We start from the raw sequence: 17373 nt of genomic DNA, 5'->3' as shown, positions 1-17373 counted from the left end.
AAGATAAAGATTAACTGCAGGCCCACTAGCTATGTCCCATAACCCTTAAAAAACCAACATACGCATTATTTCATTTGTATACCGATCTGTTGATGATTGTATGTGTTATATGCTTGACTATTTGTTCAGTTCTGCAACTAGAACAACTCTAAGCAGTGTGTTTTACTCATGGTATGATAACATTTGACTAAAAATATATTAATGCACCTAAAAATGTGATAAAAATGTATATTACCCTCTAACTGCTTTATTTAATAAGAGAAAAAAAAATCTAATTGCAACTGGAAACTTAGTGAAATTGAATGAAACATAAAACGAATATTATGGCCAACATTTACCTAAGCTAATTTTAATATATTCACCCACTAAATTTAGTATTATTTATTTCCTGATGACCAGAATATTAAGCCTTTCTTGTATTTGCATTTTTAATGTGCATGGATACTAACTCCCTAAGTGCAATTATAAAACTTTAATAAGTATTATGGTTGGTGTGGTTATAGTTTCTGCATCCCAATCGTCCATGTTTTCATCTTCTGAAATATTAACAGATTATCTCGTAAACAAGGGGAAAATGGCAGCAATATTGGCGTTTTTTAACTCTTCTGCACTCTAGGCGTTCTACAGTTTTTGAAACCCTGGTTCCTCATGTCATTTTTCTGTCATCTCATATATAGTAGGTGTTAAGTGTAGGAATTATATGCTGACATTTTTGGGGGATTTTGAACATATATTGTTTTATAATTCTAAGTATACCTTGATAGTGGCCCGTAGGAATATAAAGTTAAACAGCAGAACTTAGGCTGGGGATATTTTGTTGCAAAAGTTGAAATTTAGATCTGGCCTTATGGTCACTCCTTCATTGGGACTGTTCTTGTGGGACTAACTATTTTTTTTACTAACTATAATTGTTGTGTTGCTACTTTTACTAGAATACTAGCTAATATCAACACGTTTCGCTTAATTTTCCACATTTAAGTTCTAAAAAGTCATATTCACAACTGTAGATTGTATAGTGCTTAGTGTATTATTGATTTTTTTTATAAAGAACATCTGAAGTGCATATAGATTGTTTGTTTTCACACATATATGATGTTATAGTAGACCAACAGCTATTTTAGACTACATTCACACAGCTGGCAAATCCAATCTTTTCGCCAAAATGCAACTCATATCTAACTTTTTAAGAAAGCAGTGTGAATGTCCCAATTCTAATATTTTCACTGACCCTGAAAAATCAGATTTGAATTATTTCTATATGCGATACTGAATTGAATACATATTGATAGTCTTTAAAGAATCTGCATTCTGAACAGTCATGCAGCATTTTATACACCTTTCACATTATGGCCCTGGTGTCTGAATGAAAAATATTTGTTTGATATGATATGTTTTTTTATTTTCATTTATTTAATCATTAAAACCTACTGCATGAATGTAAGTCTCAAATATGTCACTGGCTGGAGATCTATGACATTTAAATAGGTAAATCCATCCTAGGGAGCCCTCTCTTAGATTTTTCTAATGTGCAATTCAGAAAATCTGAATAAATAGTGCTGGAGTTGCAGGAAAATTTTGCACGGGTGGTACAAGGCTACCATAAGGTCAGAATTCTCAGAGAAGTGCACACACCTAATAAAAACTCATACTAGCGCTTTTGTCAGAGATCCACACATGTAAACTACTGTTCACACACATTTTACAACCAATATCATGAGGCATGGGTGTACGTTCAATAGCTGTGATTGTGGTTGTAACAGAATCTTAGGCTTATGTCAACTTTCATCACTTTCAGGGCGGCACCAGCTGGAGAAAGTATACCAGTTGTGGTTTGCCACTTTTTAGGAAATACCTTCTCCTTAAGCAGTACTGTTTTCTTTCTGATTTTGGCAAATAACATTTAAAAAAAGCATATTTTAGATAATTGCTAATCTCTTCAATAGTTGAATGCTGACTTTATATGCAACAGCCTTTTTTTATCAACTGATAAATCTATAAATAAAATGATAGACATTAAAGAAAAAGCGTCAAAGGTTCTGCAAAGTGATTAGAAATGCAAATGTTTATGTTCAAATAAAAACAAAACTTAATTCAAGCCTTACTTCCTGCAATATAGACAGTGAAGCTATGGTTAGCTTAGCTCATATAGCTGCTGCTGATAGAACACATTATTGATTGTGTTAAATTAAGTTACTTAATGATGATGTAGCTTAAACAACTTTAACTGTGTGAACAGCAATTAGCCTGAAAACACTTTGCTTATATTAATAGCCACAACCAGGAAGAACTACTTTTTTAAGAGGTGGGATTTCCTAAACGTAGCCAATTACAGGCAGTTCACTTTCTCAAGCTGGTTCCATCCTCAAAGTGCCAAAGGTTGACATAAGCGCACAGACACAGCTCCACTTGAGAGTAGGAGTAAAGACACAGGTGCATTAAAAGCCAGCCATGAGAACAGAGAAGGAAGGCCTCATGGTATTGAATCTGCACCCATACGTCCAAAATGCAGTTAGAGTAGTTCATGTAGTGTTTTAAATAAAACTGCTAATATCAGTATTTATTATGCATGTGAACTTTTTGCAGAATTCTGACTTTACAGGCTTTTTGCTGCCCAGTTTCTGCTCTTTGCTAAACTAAGTATTTACTTTTTGTGTAACACTATATGATATTCATAGCTAATTCCGGTTTTGAAACAAAAACCTGCACATAGGAATGAACTACATTGAGTTGGGTCGTTTACTCAGTGCTCACCGGATCATAACAGTCACACCAAGTGATGTTTCTATTTTGTGCCAACAGAATGCACCATCCTGAAGTAAACCTGCTGCACTCTATAGCAAATGGTCACTGCTGATAAAACTAAAATAATTTCACCACACAGTATGGTAAAATTGCAGTCACATTAAGATGTGTGAATCGGGTATAACTACATTTTTTACCAGAATCAGTGTTTGTATTCTGCTAAGCAACAACACAGCTCAACTGGATATTTACCAACCTCTCCTCCTAAAGAGTTCCTCTCTTCTCAGAAGAGGAAATGACAAACATGGTTAATCACAAATCTATAACTTTTATGTTTTGTACAAAATAAACATATGTTGTCTTTTATCATTATGTACCAAGTTACTTTACAATGAGAGGTAAAGAGACGACATCTACAGAGAGAACGACACTATTGCAGCTATATATAAAACTAGAGAATTAATCGCTTAATTTTATTCTGTTTTCTTCTGGAAACAAGCAGCATCTCACCACTTTTTGTCTCTCAAACAGCTTGGCTCAGAACTTGAAACAAGAGTCTTGTAACACATTTAAAAGTTCCACAGACAGTAAAGCACCGACACTTGGTCAGTTTCTAAATTGTACTTCACCAATAAGATATGCACCACTCATGTAATTCAGGTTGCATGCCAGATGGGGGCAGACTACTACGACCCATTAGAGACACCGACTATAATACACATTCTCCTTTAGAGATCACATCCCAAGATGCACTCAAAAATAATGCCTGGAAGACTTAAGAAGAGATGGCACTTCAGTATGTATTCTGAGAGCTGCATTGTGTACATATGTGGGTGTTCTCAGACAATGAATAAAGTTCCAAGGTTTCAGTTCCTGTTATAGATTCCACAGGTAAGGAACCGCATGGACCCTGAGAAATGGGCAATAGGACCTCTTCTGTCAAAAATAACAACAACAAAAAATGCTTCACATGCGATAATGTAATGACAGAGAGTGTTACAATATTAATCCTTAATGTCTTTTTTTCATAAAAGTTAGGATCTAAGCAGCTTTAATGAAAACAGATAACTACAGGGGAAATTCCTGCAGAAAATCAGCCTAAAGTGGCATTCATATTCTTGTATTAAATATTTGTGCTCTTTATGGTTCATTTGAAGAAAAAGCAGCGTAAGAAAACAAGAGGCTTGGTCCTAAACTGAGATTAACTTAGTCTGAGTTCACTGTGTTCTGTGGTAAATGCTGTATTCAGAGAATTATATGGAAGGCCAAACCTGCCACAATTAACAAAAACAGAAATAAACAAATGGCTCAATTAATATGCCAAAAAGCAAGAAAAAATACTGCAGTAATGGCAACATTCTATATTTGTTTAGGATTTAAACTATAATAATTTTTCAGTGTTACTATCACTCCTTTTTAGTTTAAAATTTTTGATTTGAAGTTTTATTCATATACTTATTTATTTCTTTAATTTCTTGCTCTTTGATTTTGTGACATCTATTTTTTGTCTTTTATTGTTCACTTTATCTAAAATAATTCTGTTTTGACAGATTTAAGCTTTTAAAAAATACATAACAAGAAATTAAGGTTATATGCCTAAATTTACAAAGTATGAAGTTGGTGGTCAATAATAAAGTACATGTTTTAACAAAATTTAAGCATCTTAGAGGATGTAGAAATAAAGAAAATTCACAAATAATTAAAGAGTTACACATTTAAAATAACTAAATAAATATCAGCTGAACAAGTAGAGATATTAGAGTAAATAGACAGGAAGAATAACACATTAATAAAGTTTACCAATACAAATTATGGCACTTTGTATACCAGTATATGTTTGGGTGTATTCGTGTGCACATTATTTATTTTTTTAGCCAATTATATATTTCTATCTTTATCTTTTTTGGAAGCAGGTTGGACCCTTCATATCTACGAGCATGATTCAGTGTATCCGCCTCCTTTTCTGGCTGCAAAATTAAGCCTAATATCATTGTTCCGTATCAGATGGCCAGTGCCGACACGGTTTGCCGTCCCCCCTCTAGGCTACAGCACCACAACAGGTCTCCAGCTGTCTGACTGCTGCCACTACAAAGTCATCCATCCCAAACGGACCCAGCGAAATGAATACAGGAGAACAGTGTGCGTCTCTTTGCAACTGCATGCACAAAACGAGCACATGCAGCTTCACAATCTACTGTACCTCTAACTGCTGATGAGGATGTCATTTACAAGTTTTACAAAAAAAAATGAAAGGAATAACAAACTGCATAATTAAATTATGCAGAAACAAATTAACAACTCACTCCCACACACATGTACACACACTTACATGCTTACAAACACACAGCTCTTTTGGATGATGACCCAATTTCTTTTATCCTTTCATTTTTTTTTCTTCATTTATCTAGAGATAACACGCAGACAGATAGAAGAGGTTAGGATAGATATAATAAGCCCTTACAATATGTAAAGGTCTCCAGCGAATGGGATCTCCCCCACAGAGAACTGTGGGAAAGTAGGGTGAGGATGGAGGAGAAGTGAGGAAAAGGGAGGAAGAGAAGGAGGAGACGGTGGGCCGCAGAGGTCATGCCCAGTAGCGCTGACAGAGAGGGGTGGCGTCTATGCGCTGGGGTTAGGGTTGTTGTGTGTGTTGGTGGAACCGTTGCTTCCCTGGATGGTGAGGCTAATCTCCTCCTTCTTCTCCTTCTCCTTAGCTTTCTCCTCATTGTGCTCTTCTCTGAGCTCCTCCTTCTCCTTCAGGGGTCGGGCCTCAACGGTGTCACCAGAAGCCATCGGGGCGTAGCGGCCTGTTCTGTGCTCGGCCAGGGCAGGGCCCCATTTTGGATGTGCTTGGCATGCATGCTTCAACCGCTGGAAAGAAAAGGTGGACAGCGACAATTCATGAGGAGACAAATCTTTAGAAAACAATAATATAAAATATAAAAATTTTAAGTTTTAAAAAAAGATTATGAAAACTGTATTTATTGATCTAATAATGCATAATGAATAAAGATTTTTCCATTTCAAAATCGAAAATATGTTACATTATATGCTTGTATATCTTTTAATCATTTTTTTTATTACTGGATTATTCTTGAAAACAATGCATGGTTTAAAAGTGTTTTTGACTTTAACATTTTGAAACCCAGTGCTGCAGTAATATTCATATATCTTTACTGATCACAGTGAATTTAATGATGAATAGAACCCGAGAACAGGAGAATTTACGTGGAATTATGTAAAAACCTGCAAGAAAATTGTCTGATTCTATTTTTCAACTAGCTAAAAAAAACAGGCTAGAGCAGTAATACAACAGGTTATTTATATCAAAACATATTCAAGTGTTAAAATTCAAACTTTAGCCCTAAATGTAGATAACCATTTGTAGCAAGACTTGGAAACTGCTTTTCAAATATGCTCTCCATCTAATCTAATTGAAGCTAATTTACAAAGAAGATTGTGCAAAAATGTTAGACCCTACATGTGCACAGCTGGTGTGTGTTCAGTGGGACTAAACTGAGCAGCAATATCACATCACAGGGAGTTACTTTGTGTTTGTTTAACAAAAAGCAGTTAAATAATTAGTATTAGGGAACATTTTTGAAGTGCTAAAAGCTGTTTTGCACCTTTAGAATCTGGTAAGCACCTCTTATTTTGGCTTTTAAAAAGCAGACCCTGGATTTAAATATATATTTTCCAATAAAATATTCTTACTGAGCACAAAAAGCCTCTGCTGACCTCACTGTACCCAATGGGAGTGGCAGCCTAGTGGTTAGGGCATAGGACTTTGAATCCTGAGATTGTGAGTTCACTCCCACAGACTGCCACTCTGGCTCCCTGAGCAAGACCCTTAACCCCACACTGCTCCCCGGGCGCTGCACAATGGCAGCCAACTGCTCCCCAAGGGGATGGGTTAAATGCAGAGAATTCATTTCATTGCTCTGTACTTGTGACAGTGTAACGACAGTAAAATTGAATTAAATAATACTGATACAGTCCAATAATCCAGAGGATTTCTCAAGTAAACTAACTTTTTTCTTTGGGAAATTGTAGAATGGGAAAACTTTTTTTTGCTAAAAGGCATCACATGCTTAGTCCACTTAATGAAGGTTATTAACACTCAAATGGCTGATTGAAAACTTACCAAAGGCAAAATGACAAAAATCTGGATTGTTCTCTGTTAGGATAATTATTTAAAATTTGAAAACATGATTTCATCATGTTTTTCTGTTTCTTTTGATTTACAACATTTTATGACATTGTCAACATCAACTTTTAAATAGAGGCAACAACACTAACAACCTAGCTAAAGTACCAGTACCTCAGTGATTGCAAAATATTTCTAAAAATATAAAGAGATGCTCTAGTTATTTCAAGCACAGGTTTCCTTTAGAGCAGATATAAATATGCAGAGCAGTCTTTTCTTGTCTGTACTGTACCTCTCTGAAGGTAGTCCCTGGGGACCTGGAAATCTTGTACAGGGCATAAACTGGTATGCAAATCACAGAGGATAGTGCCATGGCAAAGCCAATAGCCAGAGACCAGCCAGGATACACGTATTCATTGTAAGTGATAGGCTTGTACTGGATCACGGTAAAGATTAGGATGAACTGCAGACAAACAGAAAGAAAACAAAACAAAAACAACACATTAAGGAATTTCCTTTTTTCAGCATTATTGACCCTAATTGGGAAATAAACTGTTACAATTTTTTCAGTATTTAAAATACTAAAACTGTGTTTTGAATCACTTTTTCTCTCACACATATACCCTCTCCTAATCTGTACATTATTTTTGATCAATAAACATTATAGAAGCACAGACAGCACTGCAACATTTGCAGACGTTTTCCCTTTATATTAGGAATGATCAATACCTGATATAATAGAAAATACCCATCTATCCATCCATCCACCCACCCAAATTTAAGTAAGTCCAAAAAGGGAAACAAAAACAAATATGATCATTGATAGGCTGACTCTGTCGTATATGGTTGATAGATTCGTCCAATGAATCTTGCCACCTAACAGAAAAATCCTTTGATTTTAGTCACCAGTCAACTTCTCTGGTATTTGACCTAAAAAAGCTTACAAGATTTTTTCATAATGCAGTTTTAAAATAACAGTATATAACAGAAACACATACATAATGACATAACATAATCAAAAAATATTTCACTCAGTCAAAGCTAAAATAAAAAAATTATAAAAGTTCAATGGCAGTTTTAACAAGGAGTTGGAGTTTGCCTTTTGCATCCTATTATGCAAAAAAGAACAAAAGTCCAAGATATGACCAGTAATCCAAAAGAATACATTTCTCAGTTGACAGAAGGCATGAAAGGACTAATTTGGCAGTTTGGGAAATATTGTTGACGGCAGCTTCATGCGTTCATTTCCCGTTCCAAAAGATTAGCTTTCAGTAATTTATTCTGGAAAGAAAAGCAGTGAGCCTGGAGATTAGCTCTAATGGTAGCTGAAATGTAGGTCAGCTCCCTAACAACTAACTGGTCAACAAGTCAGAAACACTTCTTCAAATATATCTATGCCTTTAAACGACCGTACAGGCTTTCTGGTTTCAGGTCAGAGTGTGTGGTAATGTGTGTGAGTGAACTTACAGAGATAATGAGAGGTGAGATGAATCTCCAACAGACTTTGAAGAAGAGAGGAGGAGGGAAGCCCAGCATCATCTCAACATCCTTGAAGTAGTTCCTGTGACCTGCAAGGGGAAGCAAGTTTTAACCAGTAAGTTAAGTCTTACACTAGGTTTTAGTTGCAAAATACAAATGAAATGGACATTTGGTTGTTCCATCACTTTGTTTGTTTGTCTTAATGTTCTCTTAGGGAAAAGGCTTGATATGTTGACCTTCTGAATGTAACTGATCTATATTCTTTAAAGCATTTTAAACCTTCCCTGTTCTTGTTTTGACTCTGAAAAAAGCCCCTCTTTGCTCAGAATAACAATGACTCTCCTGACAGCTTTGCTTAGTTCAGCTGACAGGTTTACTGAGATCGAAGTCCTAATTAGGGGGAAATGCCCTGCTGGAAACTGGCGGATGAGTCATCTTTAAAAACAACTGAACAGCGACTGCAGGTTAATTTGCGGGAACAGGCTCTGATGAGCTGATTAATTGCTTTAATGCTGCTACAACTTGGGAAATTCTGACATATTGGAATAACTTTATTTTAAGCCAGTGCATTAGATTTAGTTCTGTTTGCTTAGGAATAAGAATATTAATAACTAAAACATGTTTAAAAAGGTCTAATCCAATTATGAGGTAGATTTTTGTTCTTTATTGATGCTCTGGTTTCACTGTAACTTGTGTTTAATGGTTAATGCGTTTAAAATAGTTTCTCTAGTTTTTTTATTGTATCTGATGAAGTGTCATAGAAATTTAAATTGTTAATCTCAGGAGTTTAAAGAGCATGACTGATAGATGTAATCTCTTTCATGGTTACCTTGACTCTCTAAGCAGCTGACAGTAATGTCTTGGTACATTTGCAGTCTTTGTTTCTACTTCTAGAATTTGGATTAAACAGTGCTCATTGAAATGTTCAAACCTCACATTTTTTGTAAAGGCTGTGCTGATCAATAAGCTAATAAAGCAAACATATAGATTTTTTTTTCCTGTGAGGTTTCCTTAAGTAGTCTTAAAAAAAGATTTTAAATGTTTCACTGAAGTCTTAAGGGACTGGAGATTTATCTTTCTGATTTTCATCTAATTTATCCTTCACTTTCAAGGGCACAACATCTCTCCCTCTCCATTCATTTCGTACTTTTGCGTTGAGGCAACATTAATTTGCCCTCCTACAGCCAAGCAACTGGGGAAATTCTTGCATGTGAAATTTTAAGCTTGTACACACAAAGGAACACAGAAAAGTTGAAAGATGTTCATTTTTTGCAACTGTGTCACAGCCCAAAAATGATCAGTTATGGTTTCATTGACTGGTGATAATTCAGAGAAACACACTGAAGCCTGCAACCACTTTCAACATGGAGGAAGACACTTTAGTTCAATTTTCCTGTATTGGATGAATTCAGTCATTTTCAGTAAACTCCTCTGACTCGTCATCCTTGCTGCCTTGTCTATCACAGACTGCTTTGAAAATGTCAAAATCCCTCCTACTCCATAATCAAACATCTTTCTTGAAGACAAGTGACCTGAGAGCACAACTGCTGTCCGTCCCAATGATTACTACTGAAACAATTTAAAAGCAAACATGCCAGATGGAAAATAGATTGAAGGTTTGTTAAGTATGACTTCATTTACATAATCATCTACACCATAAAAAAAAACATATATACCGGTAATGGGTTTGCCTTGTACCGTCACTGGGGATTACTGCATGTGCGCTTTTGCCTTTGTTCTCTATAAGCTTGCTGATATTTTCATGCTGGTCTGTGTGCCAAGCCTGAAGAGCAACAATTAGCTTAATATATCCCTGTAGGTGCAGTGACGCAGACAGTGAAAAAAAGCCCTTTCTAGACAGTAGTTGAACATCTTCTTTATATTCTGTCAGAATGTGACTAGTTAAATATGGTTATGGACAGTGCACTCCTGCTTACCATAAATATACATGATGCAGATGCACATGATGCATGAGATGACGACCAGTGAGAAGCTGGCAGCATAGTTGTCCATCAGCAACAGCCAATAGATTCCTGCCTATGAGCGAGACATAAAAAAGAGACAAGATTGCACTAAAAATGGGTTCTAGACAAGGGCAAAGAGTCTGCATGTTTAAATATGGGTCCATGGCTTACCTGTGTGGTCAATGGAACGCCCAGCAAGAAACCAAGCACAGCCACTGAGAGTGTGACTACTGTCTTATTTCGAATAATCCAGTCTGTGCCAATCTCGTCCACGATGGCTGTAACCAACGTCTCCAACAGGCAGAACTATAGGAAAAAAAACAGAAAGAAAAAGCTATTAATCTACCTTTACATAAAAAGGCAAAAAAATCTACATTTAAGGGCTGCCACCAACAGTCCATAATGACCACTGAGAAGAATATAATTAAAACTTTGATATTGTGATTATAGAATATTAATGTTTAGTAACTGCGTTTTTAACAACAGAGATTTCTATTAGATTTTAGTGAGGAAAACATAACTGAAATCATTTGGTATTTAAAAGTGCATATATTCTGATTTTCTGCACATAATTTAACAGAAGTATCATTAAAATTTTAGGAATGTATATAAAGAGGTATCATATCAGCAAGAGGTGGTGGCAGCATCATGATGTGGGATTGTTTTAGACTAAAGGAAGTAAATAAGAGAGACAGTTTGTTGCAAAATTTGTTAATGATCTAAACTAATTGGGATCACTGGTAGAGAATCTATTTTCAACTTCAACTTCAGGTGATCAAATAATTTAAAATGTATTCTTTAAAATATTACACTTTTGCATTGCTAAACAATCAGCAGGAAAATACGATAGCAATTTAACTGGGTTTGAATGAGGGAAATTTTACTGGGTCATCTTGAGGAGCCTACCATAATCCTATATTTCAAAGCTATTTTACAATAAAAAAGATGCCTTAAATAAAGTTTACAATGACATAATCTAACAAACTGAAAGGCACCAACATTGGTAGCCAAACAAGAGAAGCCACAATCAGAAGCAATAATTCATGAAAATCAGACAGAATATATAATACACAGACATCTATGAAAATAAATAGAAAAAAGGTGAGATGAACCTGGAGTCTTGTCAAGTCCTGTTTATTGTGGTTTCAATTGTTGTAAAACTTTTTTTTTTATTATTATTACTCTGGTAGCAGATACAACAAATTTCTCATGTTCTTATAACTGACCTGCTTGAATGCTATGCTTTCCTGTCTTTTCAATTTTGGAGGGAGTTGGTTTCTATGTTACTGTTTTCGTTGTACCCTCTAATTAGCAAAAATACAATAAAGTAGGGATGTCCCAATCTGATATTGATATTGGAAAACGGTACAACCAAAAAAGATATATGATATAAGCAAGCTGATAAAACACTCATGTTACATGTTTATATCTGCTTCTGTTTAAAGTGTATTTAACCCACTGGTTGATGATAAATTAGTCATTATTTTTTCATTATTTTTTTGTTATTGTTATTCTCTGTTTGAGTAATATCTTGAACATGAACAGGCATTTAAAAATATTCCACACCACAAAATTAATAAAAATATGTAAAATGTAATAAAAATATGTATGATTCGTGCTGATATATCACCGCATCAACATCAGTATTGATCTGTACTCGGGGCTGCAATATCAGTATTGTATTGGAAATGCAAATGTTTGTATTCCCTTGAATACTTAGAAATGTTGATAAACATAATAAATAATCTGTAAATGAAAAAAAAATTAACAGCAAATTCTCTAGCTGTCCTCAACATTACCGTTACCTTTCAGGACCCTATAAGTTGGATTTGTTAAACAATAAAATAACCTTAGCACTGCCGTCTTTATTGTGAATTGTGAGTACAGCTTCCTGTTCCCACCTGAGTTCCTAGTCCCAACAGAATGAGCATGAAGAAGAACAGCAGAGACCACAGAGGTGAGATCGGCAGCAGAGTCAGAGCTTCAGGGTAGGCCACGAAGGCCAGTCCAGGGCCGTGGTCAGCCACTTCAGACACTGGAACGTTCAGGTTGTGCGCCATGAAGCCCAGGATAGAGAAAATGACAAAGCCGGCATACACGCTGGTGGCACAGTTAGTTATGCTGATGATGATGCTGTCTCTGTACAATGGAATGGAAAGAAAAGATAAAGAGCGGTATGATACACTCTACTGACTATAACAAAACCATTACCAACTCTTTTATCTATGCCAAGCACAGGGATTGTGTTCTTGTACTGAAACCATTTAACATCTCTTTAGGGTACTTTAAGAACTAGTCTGTTTGTTCCTTCATTTTCTATACAAACTTTATTGTAAAATTTGTAGGATTAAGGTGTTCAGTGTTACTGACACTAAGAATTATCTTTAGTAGAAAACTTTATTACACTTTATCATCCAGTTTATTATCCAATAATTCCATTACAGTTTTGAAAATCTGAGATCTTTTTTCAATGAATTGGATGAATCAAATCCAACAACTTCCATCAATTTTGATCCAAAACCAAATCAAAAGCATGTACTCTGATGCATCTTTTAGGCTGAAAAAAAAAAAAAAAACTGCCAAAATAAAAAGATATAAAGTCAAGTCTGACATGTCAAAGCTGATCTACTCTTCCTCTTTTTGTCTTTTGTTTTGTTACATCTGCTCAAACTTTTTAAAGGTTTAGGTACAACAAAGGGAATTATGATTACATTCCCTATTAAGGTCATAAAGGCTGATATCCTTGATAACATTAATGTCTGCTTGTTTCTTATCCCTGAGACTTGGGGTCTCTCCTACCCTCTGCACTTCTGCCTATGCACCAACTGGTGGTGTTAAGGAAGAGCAGGATGTGTCTCTGCAGAGACTGTGCTGCAGAACACAACACAGGCTCACTGGCACCTCCATGCAGCTGCCTGGACAGATAGTGCTATCTTAAGCTCCTAGTCCTGGAACAAATTATATCTTCAACCTCCCTCTTTGCCCTCTGGAACCTCCTGTCAACATGAGGGCACAATCTTGGGAAATAAATGACACATTTTGTTCCTTTTTATCTCCCACTTCCTACGTTTCAACCTTCTCTAAGGCTGATTGCTCTGTCCCTTGTTGACCAAGCACTTAGCAAACAGTGTCTTAGCACAGATATATATATATATATATATATATATATATATATATATATATATATATATATATATATATATAATATATATATCTATATATAATATATATATATAATGTATAGATATATGTTATCTTTTTACTTTTTCTGGAAAGTATATTTCTTAGTTTCTTACATTTTTATGGATGAGAGAACTGAACGTTTTACAATCACCTCACCTTCCATTAATCGATTTCCCTGGCTTCATTTCTAAAATATATCTACCCCTTAACCTTTTCTCATTTTCTTTTATTACAAACAGATACTCGAGCTTATTCTGTCAGCAGTTTTTACAATAAACCAACTCGACAGCCTTTTTAAGTGAGAAAAAATCTTTGATTTAAAATGTCCTTTGTATTCAACCCTTGTGTTAAATAGCTGCAGACGTTTTAAACTCCTGCACCTATTATCAGTTTTTTTGTGTTTTTTCAGTCAGTCTTTAAGACTAACCTAAAGCAATTGTTGTGAAACTTGTTATAAGAAGCCATAGTGATGAGACCTCCCCAGGCACAGCCCAAGGAGTAGAAGATCTGTGAGGCAGCATCTCCCCAAACCTACAGGAAAACAGCAAAGAAACAAAGAGAATGTCAGAAAACAAACTATTTAGTCTTTATTTGCCAGGTTAGATCAGTAGTACCTTTGCATCAAGGACCTTCTGCCACTGTGGAGTCAGGTAGTACTTGATTCCATTAATAGCTCCATCCAGTGTAATGCCACGGATAAAAAGAATGGTCAAAACCACATAAGGGAAAGTGGCTGTGAAGTACACCACCTAGACACACGGTAATTACAGACAGCTGTTGAAATCAATCTCAGGAAAGCCAATATGGAACTTGTCTTTGGAAATGTTCAAAACACTATTAATATTTAATTTACAGCCTGACCTTTCCTGAGGACTTCACTCCCCTAATGAGGCAGAGGAAGACCACAACCCAGGACACAGCCAGGCAACCCAGGATGGGAAGGCGAACCTCTCCAAAGTTTCCAATATCATCCGAGATGTTCAACACGTAGTGTCTGAAAAATAAAACAAGAAACAGAATTTTTAAATGTTTTAGTTATTATTCACAATATAATGTTTTTTTAAGCTGGATTTTTGTTATCCCCATGCTTTCTCATTTGTTATAATGCAACAACCATAAACCTCAATATATTTTATAGATTCTATTGGTATTGAACATATTTGTTGTTCAACAAAATATTTCCATGGTTTTATTGCCAGCCACCAAGCAGGGGTTTGCAGTAAGAACTTTGAGTGAATATTTTTTTTCTTTGTCTTTAGATGTCTCTTTCTTGCACATCTAATAACAAAGATTTTTTTACCAGATTCTTTTAGCAAAATAGTTCAAGCTCTGTTTAATTATATAAGAAAATGCTTGAACCATACATTTTCTTACAGCACATTCTCAACTCGAACTACTTATGGACTTTAACTAGGGCATTACTGCCTATGAATATGTGACTACATGTACTGTAGCTTTGACTGTAGGTTTAAGTTCACCATCTAACTGGAAGCTGACGCTTCAGTCTAGTGGAAAGATGCAAATGCATAATGAGTTCTAACCATTTTCCCATTAACTGTGATCAGCTTTGTTTTTGAGAAAATCAGTAAGTTCACAGCTGCTGCAACCATGTTGACACGTTCAGGATGGTGTGCAGTCTTCTGCAGCTCATCCTGTTACCACAGGTCTCTTGGCTGCTACTCTGATAAATGCTCTGCCCTTGCCAGATCTTCTTCTCGTCTCTCTTCCTTAAAGGCCAAATTTGTGAGGTGTCCAGCTAATAGTTATGCCGTTGGCAGGTCCTCCTCTATTGCCACGGGGCCTCTTGGCTGTTTCTGTGATTAATGCTCTCTACGCCTGGCCTGGCAGTTTAGGTGAAAGGGCATGTCTTTGTTGCTTTGCAGCTTTGCTATACTCTTTTCATTTCCAAATGATGGATTAAACAGTGCTCCGTGTGATTTATCCCTGACCGGTTTGCTGTTTTCCTTGGTCTTCATCGTGATGTTTGATCTCTGAAGTTCTAAAGAAAACCTTTGCATCTATAACAGATTGCACACCTTAAAATATTCATCATTTCCGCAGCACAAAAACAAAACACCCTCTTTATGAATATCCTTATAATTCACAATTATCTAATACTTTGTCTAAGTCTCACAGAAGTTTTGATTTTAGCCTGGAAAATGTGAACATTTGTAAAGGATGTAAATTTTTTGTAAGGCACTGTAAGCCTCCTTTGGTCATGTAATCCCACAATGCTCAAATACTGTTGTGTTTTGTCACATCTTGTTTAAATATTTGATAGCGGTCTGCAAACATGAGCTATGTTTGCTTTAAGCTTATCTTCCTGTTGGTATCCTGTGCCAAATACCATTATCCTTTAAGACTGTCAATAGAGATTACCTGTCAAGTATCTTTTATTGCAATAATGCATATGGACAACTAAAGCATACACAATGAGGTTTGTTTAGCAATTATAAGTGCAATTTTATCTTAACAAACAAAAAAGTTAAGTTTGTGCCTCTTGAATATAGAAATCCCTTAATTCTTATATTTGATTTTACCTACTGCTTCCCGCAGCTTCTTTAAATGTTATTGTTAACACGGAAATCCTTCTTACTTCCAGTACTCCTCACTGGGGCTGGTCCTTTTGGTGCGGTTGACTACCTCTGTCACCCCTGCTACGAGACTGGTGGTGGCGTTCACCAGGCTGCCGTTTAGCTGGCCGCCACTGCCTACCACCCCGCTGCAGTCCGGAGTGTTCCAGGGGTTGTTGCAGTATGTCCAGGGCAGCAGATTTGTCATCGACATGAAGAAGTAGTAGAAGGCGATGCAAATGACCACATTGTAATAAATCCCAATGTAAGTGGACACCACCATCATGCCGTAACCAACACCTTAGGAGGGGAAGAAAGACAGAAGATTATGCAGGGCTAAAATATTGCAAAAACATTGCAAGAAAAACACTAAATGACGACTTGCTTGAAAAAATGTTACATTTTCACAAATTTCTCTTTGTTCTGATTATCTATTAGTTATGCAAAATAAAAAGAAAAAAAAATCATCCATAAGCATGATTTGTACCTTTGAACATGGGGCTGATCTTCCAGACACCCAGACACCCAAGGCTGGCAAACTGACCAAAGGACAGCTCGAGGAAGAAGAGAGGGATGCCGCAGAATACCAACATGATGAAATATGGCAGCATAAATGCACCTAGTGAGAGAGGTGTACAAGGGCAAACCCTGGTGTTATTATCTGAATATTAAAAAGAAAAACTAAATGTATAAATGCCAGAAGAAAGAAGATTTAAAAATGATTAAAGATCAATCATTCCTGAAGAACAGATTTCGACTGGTAAATGTATTATGATTTTAATTTCTCCTGTAAACTTTTCTGATTTTGATTTTTTTTGACAACAAATTCAAGGGGATCCAAATAAAACCAAAATGAGTTTAAATCTTAAATTGATCTTATCTCTGAATTTCTGCTTAATAAAGATGGTATATCTGAATTGCAAAATATTTGGTTTCACATCTGAAAATATTGATTTCTCTGAGTCATTTAATTTCCTGAATACTGCAAAACAGAACAAATGAGTAAAGATAAACCTCATCTGTGATGTTGGCTCATATGCATTTCCTGAGAGGTCAGTAAATATCCAGCTGAGGCCACTCAGTGGTGCTGCAACACTGGCTTTCAGCTGCAAGCTGAAATTAGTCCTTCATCTGTAACAAACCTATGTCCATGTGGATTCGGCTGAAGTTTATTGTACCAGTTAATCAAGGGAAATTATTAAAATATGCATCCATCCATCCATCCATCCATCCATCCATCCATCCATCCATCCATCCATCCATCCATCCATCCATCCATCCATCC

General features: G+C 35.9%; 1 protein-coding gene across 1 annotated transcript in view; it reads right to left on the bottom strand.

Annotated features, from left to right (window-relative positions):
• Nucleotides 1–903: 903 nt before the first annotated feature.
• slc6a9 (solute carrier family 6 (neurotransmitter transporter, glycine), member 9) overlaps nucleotides 904–17373 on the bottom strand; it is a 54933-nt gene continuing 38463 nt past the window's right edge. Inside the window, exons 3-13 of the mRNA XM_015395861.1 lie at nucleotides 16576–16707; nucleotides 16112–16388; nucleotides 14377–14509; nucleotides 14130–14264; nucleotides 13943–14046; nucleotides 12234–12471; nucleotides 10504–10638; nucleotides 10306–10405; nucleotides 8357–8457; nucleotides 7182–7352; nucleotides 904–5613 (exon numbers count right to left, since the gene is read on the bottom strand). Coding sequence (XP_015251347.1) covers nucleotides 5362–5613; nucleotides 7182–7352; nucleotides 8357–8457; nucleotides 10306–10405; nucleotides 10504–10638; nucleotides 12234–12471; nucleotides 13943–14046; nucleotides 14130–14264; nucleotides 14377–14509; nucleotides 16112–16388; nucleotides 16576–16707 — 1778 coding nt within the window. The 3' untranslated portion in view covers nucleotides 904–5361. The remainder of the gene's footprint in view (nucleotides 5614–7181; nucleotides 7353–8356; nucleotides 8458–10305; nucleotides 10406–10503; nucleotides 10639–12233; nucleotides 12472–13942; nucleotides 14047–14129; nucleotides 14265–14376; nucleotides 14510–16111; nucleotides 16389–16575; nucleotides 16708–17373) is intronic.

The sequence above is a fragment of the Cyprinodon variegatus genome, unplaced genomic scaffold (assembly GCF_000732505.1).
Source record: "Cyprinodon variegatus isolate N-32 unplaced genomic scaffold, C_variegatus-1.0 Scaffold765, whole genome shotgun sequence".
In the NCBI taxonomy this organism is placed as follows: Eukaryota; Metazoa; Chordata; class Actinopteri; order Cyprinodontiformes; family Cyprinodontidae; genus Cyprinodon; species Cyprinodon variegatus.
This window is presented reverse-complemented; position numbering and strand designations above follow the sequence as displayed.